At 35.2% G+C, this 22,004-nt stretch overlaps 2 protein-coding genes across 3 annotated transcripts; both read left to right on the top strand.

Moving 5' to 3' along the window:
* The first annotated feature begins 84 nt into the window (after positions 1 to 84).
* LOC140744690 (cathepsin L-like peptidase) lies at positions 85 to 9,441 on the top strand. The gene is made up of 7 exons (XM_073076303.1): positions 85 to 269; positions 3,621 to 3,723; positions 4,277 to 4,476; positions 5,001 to 5,166; positions 5,449 to 5,654; positions 6,088 to 6,286; positions 7,135 to 9,441. The coding sequence occupies exons 2-7, from the start codon at positions 3,631 to 3,633 to the stop codon at positions 7,294 to 7,296; spliced, it is 1,026 nt and encodes a 341-aa protein (XP_072932404.1). The 5' UTR covers positions 85 to 269; positions 3,621 to 3,630; the 3' UTR covers positions 7,297 to 9,441.
* Positions 9,442 to 10,650: 1,209 nt separating this feature from the next.
* LOC140744689 (cathepsin L-like peptidase) lies at positions 10,651 to 20,881 on the top strand. Of its 2 annotated transcripts, none has more exons than XM_073076302.1 (7): positions 10,651 to 10,774; positions 12,415 to 12,520; positions 12,968 to 13,170; positions 15,279 to 15,441; positions 18,190 to 18,395; positions 18,697 to 18,895; positions 19,807 to 20,881. In XM_073076302.1, exons 2-7 carry the CDS (start codon positions 12,425 to 12,427, stop codon positions 19,966 to 19,968), a joined length of 1,029 nt encoding a protein of 342 aa, XP_072932403.1. In that variant the 5' UTR covers positions 10,651 to 10,774; positions 12,415 to 12,424; the 3' UTR covers positions 19,969 to 20,881. The 2 variants fall into 2 exon arrangements, with proteins under 2 accessions (XP_072932403.1, XP_072932402.1); XM_073076301.1 differs by lacking the exon at positions 10,651 to 10,774 and adding an exon at positions 10,781 to 10,958.
* The last annotated feature ends 1,123 nt before the right edge of the window (positions 20,882 to 22,004 follow it).

Raw genomic sequence — 22,004 nt, 5'->3', positions numbered from 1 at the left:
TGAACGCCTTATTTTACTAGTGCTCCAGAATGTTGCTTAAAACTAATCAATGTGTCTGGTTTTCCTTATTGTTCATAAACGGCACTACTATATATATTACGTTATTTCCTTTTATGTTCAGAGTAGGTGCTAGGTAATAAATTTGTTCATAATCAATCAGGAATCCTGCAGGAGTGCTTCATCTGGAAGTATAGACGTTTTATTTCGTGGTCTATATTATACTACGATAAACAGCGATAATTAGTCATTTATTACAGTGGATGCTAACGGTGAGCTATATTGTTTAATATATATCTCTAAAAATAAAATCAAAAGAAAAAAACTTTTTAAAAACAAGCTTTTTTTTATTAACAACTTTAATACTTGTTAATAAAAAAAAAGTTTAAATTAATTAAAACCCGATGAATTAAATATTTGCTAAGACACATATTTTTTATAAATAAAAGTATATTTATAAAAAAATGTGTTTTAGCAAATATTTAATAGGTTTTTTTTTGGTTTTATTTTTACCTTTTTACCTTAGTACTGTGTTTTTCGGTTATGTAGCCTGTGGTTACCATTTAGCACTCGTTAAGACGATGAATACGAGCCCCAACTCAATGGCGTTGCCTCGTTTAATTACCAAGTTCCTATACCCATCTTCGAGCTGCATCATCAGATCTTGGTTACCATCTAGCACCAAAGTACTCATTAAAACGAATCACACAAATTCAAACTTGATGAAGTTGTATCACTTAAATGCTAAGTTCCTATGGCCATTTTCCAACTCCATCATCAAACCCTGATTTCTAGCAGCAAGAGGTTATTTTAAATAAAATCCGTCTTCCTTACATTTGATACCTATATTTGGTTGGTTGAACAAAAATATATACCTGATCCGCCATTTCTTACTGGCCGCCATCTTGGATTTGAGTTTTTTTTATAATATGTTGTATTCTACAAGTTAAGCCCTTTCAATTGATACCCATATTGGTTGGGTTGTCTTGAAATATGTACATTTTATTGGATTGACAACAAAACTAAATTTATATGATTGCATTGTCACGCGTAATAAAGATGCCACATTTCAGCTCAATCGGATACTGGGAAGTGGGTGAAATTTTGTTTGCAAGATTTCATTACAAACACCGGGATAGGTGAAAGTAAATAAAAACTTGTAATAATAAAGGATGATTTTTAAAAATGTAGTTCGGGAAATCCAGAACTATAAGCATTAACGAAAAGTAGTGGAAGTAAACACTTACGAAACTCATTTTTGTTTTCAAAAATTCTCATACTATTCATTAATTACTTGTAAAGTTGTAACAGTCAAAATATGTTGATTAATTTTAATAAAATTTAATCTACATTTTATCGAAGGTTCCAGCTAACCTACGATTTAAAGATACTCATTTTTTGTTTACGAGGGGGAAACCTTCAAAAGGTTCCCGGTGCCGTGGGAGCGACACAGGGTTATGTGGTATTTTTACCTCACTAAAACTCCCCCCGTAGGCCGTCCGCTACGTTGCCAAGAGGACTCCGGGATCTCCTACGGAACGCAACCGGAGTCCTCTGAACGCGTTGCCCCTTCGGGCTGCTCCCAGGTGAGCTCCAGGACTCGCCACACCGTCTGGTGTTTACGACGGTATGCGACCACACACACCGGCGTCCTTCCCGGAGTTGCTTACCGGACGGCTCGACCTCCCAATCTTGACGCCCGGAACCCAGAAGCCCCCTATTAGTCGCCTGTTACGACAGGCAGAAGGGATAGGGTTGTTGCGAATATCAGCATCAGCATCCGCTGATTATCAGCTTTCTTTTAAATATCAGCATCAGCATCCGCATCCGCAACAAAAGATGCTGATATTTAATGCTGATATTGAAATTGTAACGTGTTCGTTGAAGGCGGGACCGAGCTTAAATCACGTGGAGTTTTAGCCAATCACAGAAGTTTATAAACACAAGTCGTCATCAAACAATCATTCTATTGTATTGACAACGTAATTTGGTCAGACACCAATAACTTTCGATCATAGTTCAATCAATCAATAACAGAATTATGTATTCAATTCATAATTACCACACCCAGTGAAAAGTGCAATATAACCAAATATTTCGTTATTGAATAAAGATACGACACAGTGTAGTTTTGTAAAAAAAATAACAAATAAATGCCGACTTCTGTGTCACTGCAGAGTGGAGGGTAGCTGAAGTGGATGTTGGTTTGGTTCTGAAGTCGGTGCTAAATATATTTCGTTGGATAACGGCGTAAACAGCGTATTCAATATGAGCGCCGGCTTGGGAGATATGTGCTGAGCCAGCAAAATTTGTTTCAGTTGATTTTTGCTTTGTAGTGACATGGAAGTCGATTGTATTTTTTAATTAATTTTTTTTTCACCTTTTTTAATGATGACATACTAAAAATCTTACAAATGCACTAGTCGCCCTTACGATTTTTGAAAGTTCCCCTCACAATCTCTGGTCTGCCATCATCAGACTCTTATTTTCTTATAATGGAACTACTTTGGAAATATCTTTTTTTCCAACAAAATAAAAATCATCCAGTTCGATTCATAAACGACGAAGTTATCCGCGAACAAACATAAAAAAGACATTTATACGGTAGAATTGAGAAACCGCCTCATTTTGTGAAGTTGGTTTAAAAAGACTATTCTCGTAAGGGACGTACAAATACCTCAGTATAAAATATATTTATATTTAGTATTTTTATATATCAGCATCAGCATCAGCATCAGCTGATATTAATCTGAAAAAATCAGCATCAGCATCAGCATCCGCTGATCTAGTAAAAACCTGCATCAGCAACAACCCTGATACCGTACATGTATGCAACCTACCGTACCGTACCGTATGTTTGCAACCTGATACCGCCCTATTCTAGTCCCGGAACTAAAGATACTCCTGGCCTCCATTTGTTGGGAGAGATAAAATCTGTGTGACAAAAAATGGTTGCAAACATAATGTAGGTAGTAATTTGTAACCTATTTGAATACTTGAAATTCTAAGCCAAATTTGACTGTACATTGAACACGAATTAATAACCTGTTATCTTTTTACATAATTACATACCGGCAAATATTTTCCTGTATATGATCATTTAAATTAATAATAGAGTATTGTGTAACTTCGTGTTAAATTGTATTGTATGTAGGTAATTATAAAATATATATTCCGCTAGTTAAAATGTCTATTATTGACCGTTATATTATGGCACTTCAAATACACGAATGAGTCCTCTAAAAGTCACGTGGAATAGATGCAGGAAACCGACTTAAAAAGATGTGACTCATTACAAATGTGGAATCTATTATCTGTATATGTACACTAGACAATTATACATGAAGCATACTTATATTATATATATATATATATATATATATATATATATTATATATATATATATATAATATATATAAAATAATGTAAATTACACACTTCCCACTTCCCTCACTATCCTCCTTACCTTTTCCATGCATAGATTGTCTGGAAGAGATCGCTGCTTAGCGATAAGGCGGCCTATTGCAAACAATTAACCTAGATAATTGTGTACTATTGTTATGTTCTAATGAAGTGTGCAATAAAGAATATCTATCTATCTATCTATCTATCTATATTCCTAGAAACACCAGAATGAAGCAATTAGTAGTGTTGAAGCTGCTGGTGGCCGCTGCCGCCGCCTGCTCTGTCACTGACCTCTTGCGCGAGGAATGGAAAACATACAAGGTACATAAACAATAGCTATGCAGAATACTAATAGTCGAAAGAATAAATACAATTATTGGCACGATATTCTGCAAATGCAGCATGCATTTCGTTGCCGTAGGTGCTGACGATATTCTCTCTTGGTAATGTGAGATTTTTTATATTCATGGATGGTTTTAAATCGGCCTCTCACTCAGGGGTTCAAGATTCTAACATAGTAAACGTTACTATGATTCAAATTCCAGCATGCACTTCCAATTTTTTAATGCTACGTGCGCATTGCAAGTGTGTGAAGTTTACTAATCCGCACTTGGCCAGCGTGGCAACCTGTTACCAGAAGTGGGACAGTACAGGGTTAACGGTTAAGAACATTGGCTTAGGAGCTATATGTAATAGATAAAATACTATATTCACGTCTGACTCCTATCTCTATCTCTACGCAATCTCTAAGCCATAGAAGTGTAGGAATGGCAGCGATGCAAAAGTGTCGATGTGTGTACTTTTGTATTGTCTCTTGTGCATCTTGGCTTTGTAAGTGATAATTAGCATAGTATGTTACCTTGGTGTCCTCTAGATGGAGTATCAGAAGATGTACATCGGAAAGGACAACATTTATCGCTTGAGGATTTACGCAAAAAACAAGCTCAAAATCGCAAAGCATAACCAACTCTTCGAACGCGGACTGACCACCTATCGTCTGAAGGAAAACAAATACAGCGACATGCTGCATGAGGATTTCACACGCACTATGAACGGTTTCAACAGGACCATCAAGTGAGTTTTAATAAATACTTTAGTATAGTCCGCGTAAAACTGCTAGTCCGCTTTGAATTTAGAGATGAATCGCGTCGCCATAGGAAATTGTATGACTACACCTGCTCGCAACAACTTTAGTGTGGACTAGCAGTTTGGCGATAACTATCCTTAGTAATTGCACAGCGAAATACTAAGACTGGAAAAAATACCTTTTTTTTTGCTTCAGACTTCAAAATCTGTGATAAAAGTTCTAGTCGCATAACGCAAAGTGGAAAACTTGTTGCAAGTAACTTGTTGCATTGACTATTTGAGTTGCATGCGGCTAATAAGTAATTGATGGGCTCGTTGCTCAGTGGTAAAAGAAATTGGCAATGCAAGTTTTCCCCTTAGTTAAGAAAGTAGCACCGTTCTTGTCTCAATTGGAGTTGATTAGAGATAGCCACCAGCATTAGTACCAGCAGTCACCATCAAGTGGTCGTTTATTGCCTAAATATTCTAAAAAACACATAGCTCGATAAAGATAGTTTATCCTTATTTATTAGCAAAGACATGCAGAGGGGAGTAGTAAAGAGTGGCGAGGTGCGCGGCGCTCACTTCCTGCCGCCCGCCAACGTGGAGTATCCGCTTGCGATGGACTGGCGCTCGAAAGGCGCAGTCACAGAAGTCAAGGATCAAGGAACTTGCGGCTCGTGCTGGGCCTTCAGCGCGGTTAGTCAACTACTTTCTTTCATTCTCATTACTCACGTTATAGCCGTTTTATTCATTAGTTTTATTTTATTTCTACAAACCAGTAGCCTACGTTTACCACGAGGAGTGTAACTCAGAAACTTATTTGTGTCAAAACAGTATCCAAAGACTACTACGAATTGTGCCTGATATGCAAATAGCATATTAAAATACCATACTAAAATATTAATTAACGTCTTCACCACGTTACAGTTCAAGCAATAAATTTAACGGCATTGTAACAATATCAATATGTGACCGTAGACTGGTGCGCTAGAGGCACAGCATTTCCGACAAACGAGCTACCTGGTGTCATTGTCAGAGCAAAACTTGGTCGACTGCAGCGATAAGAACGGTAACAACGGTTGCCAGGGCGGCCTAATGGACAACGCCTTCCAGTACATCAAGGAGAACGGCGGCATCGACACTGAAAGCAGCTACCCTTACGAGGCCATGGACGACACTTGCCGGTCAGTTTCAAGCCTCAATATTTGTAGAAACGTGATCTATCTGACATTTACCTTTTCTTATAGTATAGGAGTAGCAGACGAGCATGCAGTCCACCTGATGGTAAGAGGCTACTACCGCCAATGGACATCTGTAATCAACCCCAGATAGGATAAGATATTCCTACCTGAGGTCGACCACAGATGCGCCGCTTCCCCCGAGGACTAAGCTGGAACACCTCGGAAAATAATGTCTCCCTTACCACACCCTTCAAAACGGAACACAGCAGCGCCTAACACTGCTGTTATTCGGCAGAAATAGGTGTGGCGGTGGTGCCCCCGGAGTTGAACGACAAAGGGTTCTACCACCTTACATTTCCTGTAACGAGCCGATGACATTCTATAAAAATTTATTGGTTACAGTCAGCACTCATCTAACTTTTGTCTATTTTATCAGCTACAACCCCAATACGTCGGGCGCTGAAGACATGGGCTTTGTGGACATACCCAGGGGTGACGAGCAGATGTTATTGGCTGCGGTGGCTACCAAGGGCCCTGTGTCCGCAGCTATGGACGCCTCTCTTGACACCTTTCAACATTATTCCGACGGCGTCTACAGCGACGGGAAATGCTCCTCCACTAAAGTTAATCATGGGGTAAATACCAATATATAATATCACTTTTAGTAACAAATAAGTTCATTACATACAAGGTGCAAAAAAATTATATAAATAAAAATACTTTTTCGCATCTTCATATACTGAATCGTAGTCGATAGCTGTTAGAAATCTTTTTAAAGACAGATTAATTCGCGTTAGGACATACTCGTAATATCACTAAGTTAAGGAAGGCTGTGTAGAATGTATGTCTTTCAAAAGTTTACCAGATGCTGTAACTTAATGACGAAGGTGTTTTACACGACGTGGTTGATTACACAAAATAACCGATATCTAAGCTATATAATTTTAATTATATATCACTATATTAAAATGTATATACGATGCGAATAAATTCAATGCCAATTACTGTTTTATACATTTGAAATTTATCCTTGCTAATTTACCTCAAGCAATTAAAATTTTATCATCATAAACATACTGGTTAGGGAATACCCACCTATTACATATTATAACATAATGAAAAGTCATGTTTAGTCCTTCATCCTCCTATCCATTATTTTCTTCTGGAACTTACGTAGTACTTGTCATAATATAAGATAAAATAAGAATACAATATTGATTTAAAGCTTGAATAATATAAATATTTCTATCAATGTTTCCCTTTGTAACATGGTAGTTTTAAACTTGACGTATCTGGAGGCACGGCAGTGCCTCCGCCAAGTCGGGCCAAAGCCAAAAAAAGCGGCACGGCCGTAGCATTCCTTTCCCGTTTATTTTTCCTCAAAGTATCTATGTTTAAAATTACCCTAAACGTATTGAGTTTTGATGATAATACTAGTACAATGTCATTGTTAATATTTAACAATCTAACATTTTTATTCTAGGTATTGATCGTAGGATATGGCACAGACAAGTTCTACGGTGACTACTGGCTCGTAAAGAACTCCTGGGGGAAATCTTGGGGCAAATCCGGCTACTTCAAGATAGCGCGCAACCGCAACAACCAGTGCGGAATCGCAAACGCCGCTTCTTACCCGATCGTTTGAGGCCACCGACAAAAATCAAAATGCTGAATTATTTTTCACTACTCTTCTATTATAGATATCCTGTTATACACTCCACAAGTTTATAAAAATTGTATTGAATACTTTTAATTCGAACCAACCTTACTAGTATAATTAAGTAATTAGTTACCTACATAACTCTATTATAATATCAAGTACTACGTAAATATAAGTATTATTAGTAACGATACGTTACTTGTAGCATAGAAAAATATTATTAAAAAAAATCAAAAACCCGACTGCACCAAAAAGGCTGAAGTAGAATTTCCAAACGCAGTGAAATAGGCATTTTTTTATTTTTATCCAGAACGCCAAATACAAAGTTTCATAGTAGGTGTCTGCTTCAAAAACAAAAGATGTTCAAACAATATTATCCTATTTTATCCTCGTAGTGTTCATTTACGCTATATAAAGAACCTATGTGTAAAATTCCAGCACGCTTAAGTTCAGCGGTTTCCCTTTGCGTTGATCTCTGGCACAGCAACTCACTCATTTAGTCAGACAGTCATCTCGATGTGTATATACGAGTATATATGTACTAGCTGACCCGGAAAACGTTGTGTTGCCATATAAATAAAAAAATGTTAAGGATGAACAACCCTTATCACTTAGGTGCAAAAAAAAATAGATAGTGGCCGATTCTCAGATCTACTGAATATGTATATAAAATTTGTTGAAAATCGGTGAAGCCTTTTCGGAGGAGTACGGTAACTAACACGAGAATTTTATATATAAGATATATTATATAATGTATGTGTAATCTCCTCTTAATTTCCTTTATTTTGGCACCCTACTCGATAGATTTGGTTAACTTTTTTAAAACGTGTTACTATTTCGCGAAAAAATTCACCATTTACGATCTATAAAATATATAACTTTAGTAAATCAAAGTTTCGGTCATTATTTTACCTCGTTAGAGGTAGCATTTCATTATTTTTATCCAACAAGCCTGATACAAAATGTCATAGTGTTTGCTTCAAAATCGACGACTGTTCAAGTGAACTTTTATCCCTTATTTAACCCTCTATGGGGTTGATTTTTCAGAGGGGGATAAATAAGTGCGTCCTTGTTCCTACCCAGAAAGCCAAATACAAAATTTTATAGTAGTTGCTTCAAAATTAAAGGATTTCAAAAAAACTGTTTTCCCCTTTTTTACCCTCTTAAGGGTAGAATTTCCAAAAGGCCTTTCTTAGTACTTATTCAAGCTATATAGAGAACCTGTGTGCAAAATTTCAGAACTGTAAGGTCCTTGGTTTAGGCTGTACGTTGATTTCTGAAAAATGAAAAAGTCATTTAGTTAGTCAATCAGTCAGTCACCTTACTGTTTTATATATATACAAATATATTTTTATAATCTCCGTTTAATTTCCTTCCATTTGATACCCTACTCGATAGGTTCGGTTAACTTCTTTTTTTAAATGTGTTACTATTTCGCGCCAAAAATCCGCCATTTTGATTTTTTTTACTAACACCTATCTAAGGACACTCGGGTCATTGAGACAAATATAATGACACTTTAACTGTTGAAATTCATCCAGCCGTTTGTTAGATCGGATCAAATAAAGAAAGACAAACATACAAGATACGCGCGAAAAACATAACCCTTCCTTGGCAGTCGGGTAATAATAAAAGAATGATCAATAAGTTTTTAGAAATACAAGTATTTTTATAGTCTGAAAATATGTACGAGAATAATAAATAACATTGTTCATAGGTTTGGTTGTTTTTGTAAAGTGCACTATTATTTCTATGATATGATGTAGTCATCAGACCGCAAGATATTGTTCCTACAAGGATGAAGTATAACTATATACTTAACATACATAGAACGTAAGCAATGTAAACATGTTTTTTCTTATTTCTAGAAAAAGGTGCTTTAGCGAGTTTGGTTTGCTAAATAGTTGTCTGTCTAGAAAGAGATATATATATTCTGTAAGGGCGTTTGTCCGTGCTTTTTTTATGCGGAGAAATGCTCATGCATCTACGACAACTAACCTCTCTTAAGTATACAGGTGGATTTTTATATTTTTATTACAGCAGTCATTGAAGAAAATGCATTGTAATAATTTCAACTGTTTACCTATTATTATTAAATAAAAAACCGAATAAGAACGGTTTCTTGTAGAACGACCCCTGTTTGTTTTCGACTTTTTTCTATATTGGTTTTTTAAGCAGTCCCTCTTTTATTGTTCTCTTTCTCTCTCCCTCTCTTTCTTAGAGGTACTACATATTTCTCGAAACATTATGAAATGATGGATCCATTTTTTATTACCAATACCTCAGAACAATTACTAGTCATTGTTCTGAGACCAATACTTATTTTATTGTTTTAAATTATGTTTGTGGCAACTTTCAACAGTCTTTCAACCAATAAATACAAGTTAAAGTTACTGTTTATCAATAATACAAAAAACCGTTGAAAACAATGTGAATCAAAGGCCACACAATCGTGGGCATAATAATACATAAGTAAAAACCGCGGGTACTACATCGCAATGCGAATATGTACTAAGTTGTCTGTGTTAACATTATCGTAACCTATACGATGTTCGTGACGCTAGCGAAAAAATAATCCGACAGACATTAAACGACGTAAATGTCTACTTTGGAGAAAGAACAAGTCCTTCGAACTTTTTCCCATACGTCTTAAAGTCATAAGAACAAAAACTTTGCTATAACCGCTTGCAAACCAATACAAATTACAAACTAAGATGAAAACTCTGAGTATCTACAAGTTCAAAAAAGTGAATTCGTGGTGTTGGCATGCGTGTCGTCGTCGGAGGCCCGGGCGGGAATGGGGGCCGTTGATTTGATTTTACAAAATTATAAATAAATGTGTCATTTGGTCATAGACTTTTGCGTCGAAAAATATGGTGACCCCTTTTTCGCTGATTTATAATACACATTTCACATATTGTTTGGTTCTGACAACCTTTTTTTAGTATTTGTGTTTGGGGTGCTCCAGGATCGATGTTTTGGGGCGGTTTTTTAGAGTTATATACAATTCACTATACATAAAATAAAGAAACCTTCCTATTATATAATTATTAATAAATACAGGGAGAGCTATGAATTTCACGAATCCGGGCGGTAGAAAGTATTAAATAGGCCTATAAATAAAAGTTAGTCCTTTTTAATATCGCAGACAAATATTTTTGAGTACCTGCGTAAATTACAGAAAATATTGGTCCAGACGACATTTTTCGTCGATTATTTCTTTGTTCATAAATATTTTCGATCAATTTTATAAAGTTTGCTGTTTTTTACTGTTTTTAATCCGATAATATGCTGTTTTTAGTTCGTAAGGATTGGCAACACTGCTTGAAATCAGTATAACATCAAACCCATACCAGCGTCTCTATATAGTCTGTAGTTCGGTAACAAAGAGTACAGTAACCTATTTAGGATCTGTACTGTCAATAAGTTTATTATCATAGACAAGGAATACATCGAATTAAAGGTAATCAAAAATTATACAAGTTTAGCGATCGAATGAAAATCATTTATAAACATTCTAGTCGTCGATGGGAGTGGACGCTTCACTCTTACAAATATTAGTAACGATTTCCGCTTTACGCATTTATACGTTATAAATTCTTTACTTGGGTTCGGTGTTAAATAAACGATTGCAGTTGCTGTAACAGGTAAGACACAGTAGCATATTTAACTATTTTTGTTACGTTTAAAATGGTGATGTGAATGTTCATGTTAACATTATTTTGCGAGGGTATCGTGGGTTACCTTGCCACAGTTTCGAGTTCTTTGTTCACTAAGTTCTGCCGACTCATCGTCTATTTACTGCGCAGTTTTTTGGGGTACTCTTCAATATTTGTATTATTTCTTACTATCTCAAATAGTATATACAAAAGCAATAAAATAACGATGAAATTCTACAAAATCGTCTACTTTAATAATAATAAATAAAGATTAGCTTAGGAACGGTAGGACCTTTTTCATAATGCAAGTATCTCTAAAAGACTCAACTCCAAAATGAAAAATGGAGCATATTTGCTCAAAGAATATCAGATTTTTTATATTCTTATAGGAATTCAGGAACCGACGAACGCGAGTCCGACTCCCACTTAACCTGTTATTTTGTTTCATCGCCTATTCTTGGTATAATTTTATATTTTTGTTAAAAAAAAATAGTAAACAATGGAAACTAATCACTTGATAATTATTATACGTATATAATCTTAGCCCCAAGAAAATAAAATAAAATTATAAGCAATGAGGCAATGATCTAGGACAGAAAATAGTCAATGGTGTTTAATGTCAAAATTACGCATAATAATTTGAGCGTAGTTACATGGTAGTTACCTTAAATTAAAATGTCCACAATTATTTACGTTTAAGATGACAACTGTAAGTAAATTATTCATCAATTGCAAATTACTTAACAAACACGTGAATAATTATTTAGTAAAGACTGATTCATCGCACCCGTAAGTTGGTATTGGTAGGTAGGCGAACGTAATACCACAGTATATGGATATCCTTATACTGTGGTAATACCTACCTAGTATTACCTAAGAATATCAATACTACCAATATTATACAGCCATAGATGTATTATACAGCTAAGTAATTATCGTCATTGTTTTATACAGGTATATATTTTAAGCGAAAATATTCATATAAACTACCTATTATATGTATTTTAATGTATGTGTGATATGCGGGTATGTCGTCCTATTTAATGTCTATTCAATATGACGACAGATGATAATCCTGACATTTCTACCAAATATAAAAACAATTATCCTATATTAATGTAAACCAAATTCTGTAAACCGATAATAAATGAAAAGGTCTCGTAAACGTGAAATAATATTATCGTTAACAAGTAATAATATTTTGTATCAATGATACAGTAATGCTAATAAGATTTAATCTATTTTAATTTAATTTCAATCATTTATTTATCTTAAGAAACTCGGAAAGTACCTATACTGAGTACTTTCAAATTTGAAAATAGTAAAGACATTGAAATTATTTGAAATTAAATCATAATTAAAGTTCCAAATTATTTAATTGCTATCCGTACATACTTGTTCAATATTTTATTAGGCGTAAGTTTAATTAGAGAAAATTTCGTAGGAAATCTACCATGAAGAGTGTAGCAGCGTTATTGTTGCTGGTGGTGGCCGGCGCCTCCGCCGTCTCCTTCTTCGAGCTGGTGCGCGAGGAGTGGAATGCCTTCAAGGTATTGTGAATAGTGTTGTTTCAGACAATAAGATTTTATTTTCTGATATAATGCATAGACTACTCTGCAATTCCGTCATAAATATCGAACCAAAGTCGACATTTGTTTTGCCCTATAAAATGTTATATATTTTGAGGATATCTGAAAATTTACTGAAATATGACATTATATTGTTTAATTTATTACTCCAACTTGAATAAAAGATGGTGTAATTTTTTGCAGTAGTAAAATTATTTTATATTTATTTATATTTTTGAGGTGAGGTGTGACAGTGAGGTGCTGTATTTTGCTTTGATAGGGTCCGTGAGTTCATTACCATAGTTCTCGAACGCTTGAACGCATTTGTAACTGATCTCATTTAAGACCTTTTCCAATTAGATAAAGGCACTTCTACTACTTAAGGTAAAATATAAGAGAGTTCCGTACGTAATAAATCTGTACGTATAGATGGAGCACCAGAAGCAGTACAGCGGCGAGACCGAGGACCGGTTCCGCATGAAGATATACGCGGAGAACAAACACAAGATCGCGAAACACAACCAGCGGTACGAGCGCGGCCTCACCACCTTCCGCCTCAAGCAGAACAAGTACGCCGACATGCTGCACCAGGAGTTCGTGCACACCATGAACGGCTTCAACAGGACCGCCAAGTGAGTTGCCACCATTCATATTGATATAGAGGGAGTTTAAATTTGCAAAATGAGCTCTCCTTCCAAGCTGCTGAAAATTTTAACCACACCGTATTTATTAGTATTTATTTATTTATTTTATTTATTTATTTTTAAGGTTCACCAACACAAGATACACCATCGGTCCTTAATTTCTAACATAATTTGTTGTTCAATCGTGTTCTTGCAATTACAGGTGAACACAGCTTACCTATTTATTTTCACAAAAAATCGTTTTAATTATTACATAGACACGACATTATTATTATTACTAAAAAAAAGCTAATTGTTAATATTATGATTAAAATCTTATTACATTATAATTAGAAAGTCCTAAAATTATTAATTAAATATATTAATATGGTCAAAATTACAATAAAATTAAAAATGTCACTATTATGGATTAAAAATCATTCGTAATGTCATTATTATAATTATAAATTAAGCCACTTAAACTAAGCTAAATTAACACTAAATTAAGCTGATCGACTCTAGAATTCTTTCGTCAGATATTTTTTAAATTGAGTCAAAGTATCTCCAAATATATCAATTGTGTGATTAGAGGAAATTGGTATCTTGTATACTTATTTAAACGGTTATAATTATAAGTAAATTATAACGTTAACGATTAAATATCCCATAGAAAGTTAAGTTATCTGTACAGTAATGGAAAATTAACGATACATAAATTACTCATAACATGAGAAAAACTGTAGCAAACTTAAATAAGTTTTCAATTGAAATTTATTGTATCGGTCATTATTACGCGAACGTTGTTTATCAAACAATATTTTCTCGCCGAATGTCGAATGAACTCTTGCTGGATGAAGTCTTAAAGATTTTTCGCTGATACTTTCTATTTACCACAGCTCTTATTTACATATGGAATTTAGACTTCTATGAATTAGAATACTATGGAATAAAAATAACAGATTACTTGTTTTATGGTAAACATTCCTACCATAAAACAAGTATGAAATCTACTAAAAATAACAATTTCATTAATAATAAAGATCGTCTTTCAACATTTAAAATGTTGGTACATCAGGAAGATAATAAGACTTAGGTATAGCAAGTCACACCATAATTCTTTTTACGCGTGTGTTATCGAAAACTGGTTTATAATGTTTTGTTTATATTGAAGATACCGATACATGACTCCGCTGGCCAAGTTCACCGATTGCGATAATGGTCAGACGTGACACAGATATTGAACACAATATTTATAAAACTAACATGACGCGGCGATATCGTGAACTGTATACACAATATCAGATGAAGGGCAGAGGACATGATGATCCGCGAGAACGTCCACTGATTGGCTGAGAGAAGTGCGCCAGCCGCCATATAATGAGCGTCATGATACTTATAGGCGGAACAACATTTGCTTGTCTGTTGCAACACTAGAAAGTATTGCGTTAGGACTATTTATTTACTTGGTATATGGTATAAGTCATACAAGAACTGATATTATATTCTTCAAAAGTAAAGTACGCAAGTAGGTATACGGACTTTGTTCTTGAATGTTTGTGGTTCATAATACTTCATGTGCAGAAGTTTGTTATTCGATAGAGGATCTATGTTTAAATGTATATTTCAAGGTAAACATGTAGGTTACAGGTAGTCGACCGCAAGCCACTAAGTAAATAATACTGTTGTATAAAAAAATACAAATAAGGAAAATGCGTCTTTCTGTATACATTTGCAACAAAAACAAATTCGCGACAACAAATATAACTGATGACAACAAGATGTGTGTTGCGAACTAAAGAGAAAGATTCTTTATTTGATTTATTTGATATTGATTTGATTTGATTTATTAATTGTATATAAATAATGCTTAAACGGCGAAGGAAAACATCGTGAGGAAACCTGCATACCTGAGAGATTTATTAAATAATATAAAAAAAATATCTCTAAGTTATGTGAAGTCTACCAACATGCACTTGGTCAGCGCGGTGGACTATGGCCAAATCCTTCTCACTGTGAGAGGAGTCCCTTGCCCAGCAGTGTGAGAATAATTGGTTGACGATGACGACGATAAATAATGTTAAATGATAATGTATTTTAATGTTTAATCCCTGGTTCAGGTCGAGCAAGTTGTCTGCGAGCAAGGGCATGTCGGAGCGCGGCGCGCGGTTCGTGGCGCCCGCCAACGTGGCGCTGCCCGCGCACGTGGACTGGCGCGGCCAGGGCGCCGTCACCGACGTCAAGGACCAGGGCAAGTGCGGCTCCTGCTGGTCCTTCAGCGCGGTCAGTACCAACCAACACCACCACCATACACCACCAGAACACCAACACCGTAGATAAGTATAATTATCGCACCGCCTTGTAATTGGAGGAAGCCATTAAATGGCTTAAACGGCTGACATTTCTGTCACCCATCTAATCGGTGTCATAGTGTAATTTACGCGGAACAATGCCGAAATGCGCAGTTAAGACACGAAAACGAAGAAAAAGTGGGGAGAAATATCGTTTCATTTGTAAATGATCTAAAAACTACATTTTTTTAATACCTTTCCAACACGAAAATAAATGACAGTGACAATTTCAATTGTCGAAACTTTACTAATCTATGACCAACACACAGACAAGAACAACACCAAAAACAATCTATATATATATGCACCACCACCATATAACATCATCGCTACCATTTTTTTATAATATAAGAGTAGCAAACGACCATGGTCGTTTGCTATCCTTAATACCATCACGTGAACTGCATGCAGTTCACATGATGGTCTCCTGCATCTGTCGCCCATGGATATCTGTAATGAACCTCAGAGAAGATTAAATTCCTACATAAGATAGGACTAAGCTGAAGTGCCTCGGATAAGTATGTCTCCCTTATCACATTCTTCAAACCAGAACACAGCAGCACTGAACATTGCTGTTATTGGGGTTTTACCGCCTTACATTCTAGCATAAAATATACGCCTGTAAAAATATTAATCTATCCAATACCTACCTACCAATCACACACCTCCATTTAACAATTTCTACCTATTACAAGTTGTAAACTGTAAAGTTTCATAGTCTAAGTCACTAGAATAGTCACATGTCCAATGAAGCGGACTCTATAATCTTAGCAGGCCCTTTAAGAATTCCCACAGTGTTTTTGCAATTATGACTTCCAGTTCACATATAATTAAAAAAATTGCTTGGGTTTTAAATCCTACTTGCCCTAACCGAATCAATAAAATTACATAGCACTGAGTGTAATCTATTAGTATGCGATAACATAAACCAATATACGTCACATATATCATATTTTATATCCTAGATAATAATTGCAAAAACAAGTTGATCACAAAGGAAAAGTTGAAAAAAAATATAATCATTACATTAATCATTATACGGTCATTATGTGATCACTAATCGCCAGGGGGCGTACACATCGTACGTACTTATCTGTATAATTATGTCTGGTGTCTGTATTGTAATTGTAGCTATGCTGTCATATTGTATGTACCTGATTGTACCTAATGTAGCCAATGTAATTATATGCTATGGACCAGTTTTCGACTATATATGGAATTTAAGGAATCGTATTAAAAAAAGTATGTCTCCCTACTTTTCCTAGGTATTCCAACTTAGTCTTACGGGTAACAACTCATCCATAGCTGACCTCCGTAGGACTCGTAATTGTATCTGGGGTTGATAACAGATATGAGCGACAGTAGCCACTCACCATCTGGTGAATTAAATGCTCGTTTGCTTCTTCTATATTATAAAAAAAAATTATTATATCGAGTATACAGATACATAATTAGGTATAACCGCATCTGTATAACTCATCTTTATGATGAGGAAAGTCCATCCATTTTTTATCTGGTTCCTAGAAAACTGAGTTTGCAATAATAAAAACAAGTGCAATAAAAACAAACTGACCATAATAAGCTAATTAACTACGTAACGCTCACATTATAAGATTAGCGATGAGAGGAAAACATACAAATGAAATATCATGTAGCCGGCACGAGTAGGTACGACTTCGTGTAGCGTGTAAATAGTGTAATACGTTTCAATAAACATGGTAATTAAAAATTGCTCTTTTTTAGGTTTCTGAAGTAATAATATAGGTTTGAAATTCTGCTTCTCAACCTGAGGGTATGAAATTTTAATACTCTGGTATTCAAATTTCGATATCTGCATCGCATTTGTCGAAATGTAGAAAACGATGTAGGAAAACGTAGTGAGCCACACCTGACTACTAAACCACACCATTCCAAACATTTCGAGGAAACACTTGCTTAATGTTGGCATAAAACATAAAGCCCAGCGCCCAAATAAAAGTTATCTTTGTTGTTTGAAATTATGTTTAAATAATCTTCCGAAAGTTCCAAAACCTACTATAATGATCTATTTGTTTATTTTCGTGGAACCACGCCTAAAAATAATTCAAAATTCAGTTTACTGATAACTAAACAACGATTCATTGTTTTTAACAATATTTGGCACAAGCAGCTTCTGTTGTTACTACAAAAATACTGTGTCATTGATAAGGGCGTAGTGATTATACTGTTTAATAAGATGACTCGTCACCCCAGACGATAAACGTGAACAGTGACTTATTATTATTTTCTCATACTTTATGATTAGCGTGATAGCTAGGAGCTAGTCTGACGGGCGGCAAACGTTCAGGGGGTCGCACTTTGGCGACCACATAATATTTTATAATCTGTGTTATGAGTCTGCGAAGAACATCATATAAGAATTAGACGCGTCGCACCATATATACCTTATAGTAGTCTTTGAAAAAATGGCCGTCAAGAATTTAAAACTTACGGAGGCCTTAGTCCTTAGGGGTATCAAGCAGTCTAAATAGTTTAAACTAAGAATTTTAGATTGTATATACGAGTACGTCTGGCAAACATCCATCTTTTGATATAAAAACTTAAAATAAACAGTCCATATTTGCTACTTCTATCAGGTTGAGAAATAATCGTTATTTATGATATGTAAACGTGAATGTACATCGGTAACGTATTGTCGTAGACTGGTGCATTGGAAGGCCAACACTTCAGGCAGACCGGCTACCTGGTGTCGCTGTCAGAACAGAACCTCATCGACTGCTCGACGTCGTACGGGAACAACGGCTGCAACGGCGGCCTCATGGACAACGCCTTCAAGTACATCAAGGCCAACGGCGGTATCGACAAGGAGAAGACCTATCCCTACGAGGCTGTGGATGATAAGTGCCGGTAAATTTGATCAATTATGTCATAACCTTTGATAAGTAAAGGTTACTCGCCGCCTTGAAATTGAATGGAACCACAAAAGGCTGATTTGTCAGCTGTTTGTTTTTTTTTAATTTTTGACAAGTAAAAAATATTTTAGAGACAATTTACGAATAGATAACTATTACTGCATAATTTACATAATAAAAAGATAAGTATTTCAAATATTTTAGCGACATTTTAGCACGGAGACGTGGCAAAAATTTTTTACGCAATCATTTCAATTCTCAAAACTGTTTACATTTTCTTGCTATATTGTTTCCAGCTACAACCCTAAGGACTCTGGCGCGGATGACGTTGGCTTCGTGGACTTGCCCGCCGGTGACGAGCAGAAGCTGATGGCGGCGGTGGCCACCGTGGGCCCCGTGTCCGTTGCTATCGACGCCTCGCAGGAGAGCTTCCAGCTGTACTCCGATGGAGTCTACTATGACGAGAACTGCTCTTCCTCTAACTTAGACCATGGGGTAAGTGCCATTCACCATATTTTCTTATATTATGTGAAATAGTTATTATGTGTAGTACATTTTTAACAAAGGAATCAGCAATTAATTGAAGTCTTTCGTGAAGAACCTTTTTTGAGGAACTCCATGCCATAGGTCAAAGCACTTAGGGAGTACCTCAGATGGAAGGTTATTTATTCCACATTACATCATTGTTGCAAAAGTTCAGTTATTTATTTATTTTAAATTTTTCTTTTTTAATTTATTCTTGTGTATTCACATAAAATGTTTAGATCTAGATAATATATTAAGATGCATCATCCAGTTGTCTTCCTATTGATGGAATAAAATCTGAAACGCTTCTCGGACTGACTCAGGGCATTATATTACATTTTATATAGATAAGATTCTTATCCATCCATCCATAATTATTTATCCATCCATCAGCTTTTTAAGGTCCACTGCTGGACATAGGCCTCCCTTAATTGACGCCACCCCAATCGGTTCCGTGCCTTTTGAATCCAGCGGTTTCCCGCCGTCTTCAGGTCATCGGTCAACCTGGTTTGTGGGCGACCTGAGGTCTTCTACCTACATTCTGATCATCATCAAACCATTGCTGTCTCACAGCTGGGCACGGGTCTCCTCTTAGAATGTGATGGATTAGGCCATAGTCCACCGCGCTGGCCAAGTGCGTATTGGTAGACTTTACATACCTTTGAGATTTTTTTTTTATAAATCTCTCAGGTACACAGGTTTTCTCACGATGTTTTCCTTCACCGTTTAGCAAGTGATCATTAATTTCTAATACGCACATAACTTTGAATAATCAGAGGTGCGTGCCTGGGATTCGAATCTCGGAGCGGAGAGGACTTTCTTAACCACTAGGCTATCACTGCTTCATTCTGATACTTGATACGCTAACTGTGATTGTCCAGGTGTTGGTGGTGGGGTACGGCACGGACGAGACCGGCGGCGACTACTGGCTGGTGAAGAACTCCTGGAGCCGCAGCTGGGGCGCGCTCGGATACATCAAGATGGCGCGCAACCGCGACAACCACTGCGGCATCGCCTCCGCAGCCTCGTATCCCCTCGTCTAACGTCACTAACAAGTCTATACAAAACATCCAACTCATGGACCGAGAGTGAGATGGAATAAGCCAGCGTGGTGGAATAATACCTGGGGCCTAACACCATCTTTTAAAAACTATTATTTCAATATTGCATCAACATTATTTTGTTTCGTACCTTGACCTCCTTAAAATAGATCGTGGTACGAAATTTTAATGTATGATTAAAAGAATATTGTATTAAGAGATGGTAGTAAACCCCCCTGGCATAAACATTATACTAAGAAATAATAAGCATATAAGATCTTTGCTCCATAAAACCAGATGTTCAAACGAATACAAAATTAACATCTCAAATATTTTTGCATAGACGACGTAGTGAAATTAATTGTATAAATACCAATATATTTATGTTATTTTAAATATAATAGAGTGTAAGTTTTACATATGAAAAAAGTATAATTTAAAATAAGTGTTCATTTTAAAGATTTTAAATGTTAACTTCGAGTCACGTGAACTACACGACATATTAAAATCGTCAGTTACGTAATATTATCGCATCCCTACAACCTTACAATGTTCCAATAACTACAACGTTTTGTTTATTTATATAACTTATGTCTCATAAAAAGTCGCTCGTGTGAATCAAAACAAACTTATTGCAAATAGTAATATCATTTTAGAATTTAATATTGCTGTTATTGCCTCGTTATATACGTAAAGATTATCCATGACATGACTTTGTTTATATATACAACACGCTTCGCCGTCGAGTTATATGTCATAAGTATATTAGTATTATAAAAAATTGATAGATTAAGTGAAATTGTTCATAATTGTTCTCTGAAGGGATTCGATATTACACAAATTAGCACCATGTGATACAGTAACATAACTTGTGAATGTGATCAGATGTTTAAATAATAAATGTATGTTTTATATATTGTTGTCTTTTTTTTTTAATAAGTTGTATATATCCAAAGAAAAAGGTGTGTTTACTTATCTACGCATATAAAAATATAATATACTTCTTTTGTTGTGCATATTTAATACAAAGACAAAGAGTGCATAATTATACGTCTACATATTGATAGTGTGAAAAGTCAGTCAAATTATTACAAAATGATACCTATCGTTCTTTTCTGCAAAGCTATATTTGTACTAGCCAACTTTGTAGTGTCAATATAATATGTCTGCTTTGAATAAAATCTTCAACAATTTACAATACATACCTACATACAAATCTTTAGAAAAGACAATATTTTTTAAAAAAAAATATTATCATGAAACAGTTTGAACTACATTGAAATAAAAAGTAAACAAATCCTTCAAAAAGTAATAGAAAATGGAGTGTATAAAATGCCAACCACGTATGCACATACGAATCCACACCACATATGCACATACGAACACGAATGCCTTAAATAGAGTTTTGGAAGAACCTTAAGTTTACATTAATGACTTCTTATTTTATTGAAAATATTGACGTCATGACGAATATAATGTTCTGCAGGTTTATATTAATAATAAATTATTATTCATAGTCAATATCAATATGACACAGATGTTTAGAGCAACGTCCTTTGACAAATAACAAATAAATAATTATTACTTTGTTATTACGGGCTTATACTGTAACCGCTTATTAAATTTATAAGGTATTAAGTTTATCAATATTGATTTATTGACAAGGAAAGAGTTCTTTGTTGAAACGTAAAGTTTGCAGTAATTTAGACCAACATACCTACAGATAATACACAAATTCATACTCAATACCACAAAATAAAAATATTTTATTTTGTGTCCATACTAAGTATAACTGTTTTACCCACTTGTTTAAATGTTGAAACATCGATATACTAGTATATCGATGAGTTGAAACCTCTGTACTTAATATAATAACGTGATTACATTATTATTTATTTAATTTACGAGCCCAATTCTCTGCTTCTTTTTGACATAATAGGTTAATAGCATACCTACCTACTTTATCATTTAAGTATGTATGTAAGTCATCCATTGCCTTATGGTAACTAAGTAGGTAGTAACGACTCTAGTATATGTCT

The sequence above is a fragment of the Epargyreus clarus genome, unplaced genomic scaffold (assembly GCF_041222505.1).
Source record: "Epargyreus clarus isolate Ecla_fem2 unplaced genomic scaffold, WU_Ecla_fem_2.2 ptg000009l, whole genome shotgun sequence".
NCBI classification, from domain to species: domain Eukaryota; kingdom Metazoa; phylum Arthropoda; class Insecta; order Lepidoptera; family Hesperiidae; genus Epargyreus; species Epargyreus clarus.
This window is presented reverse-complemented; position numbering and strand designations above follow the sequence as displayed.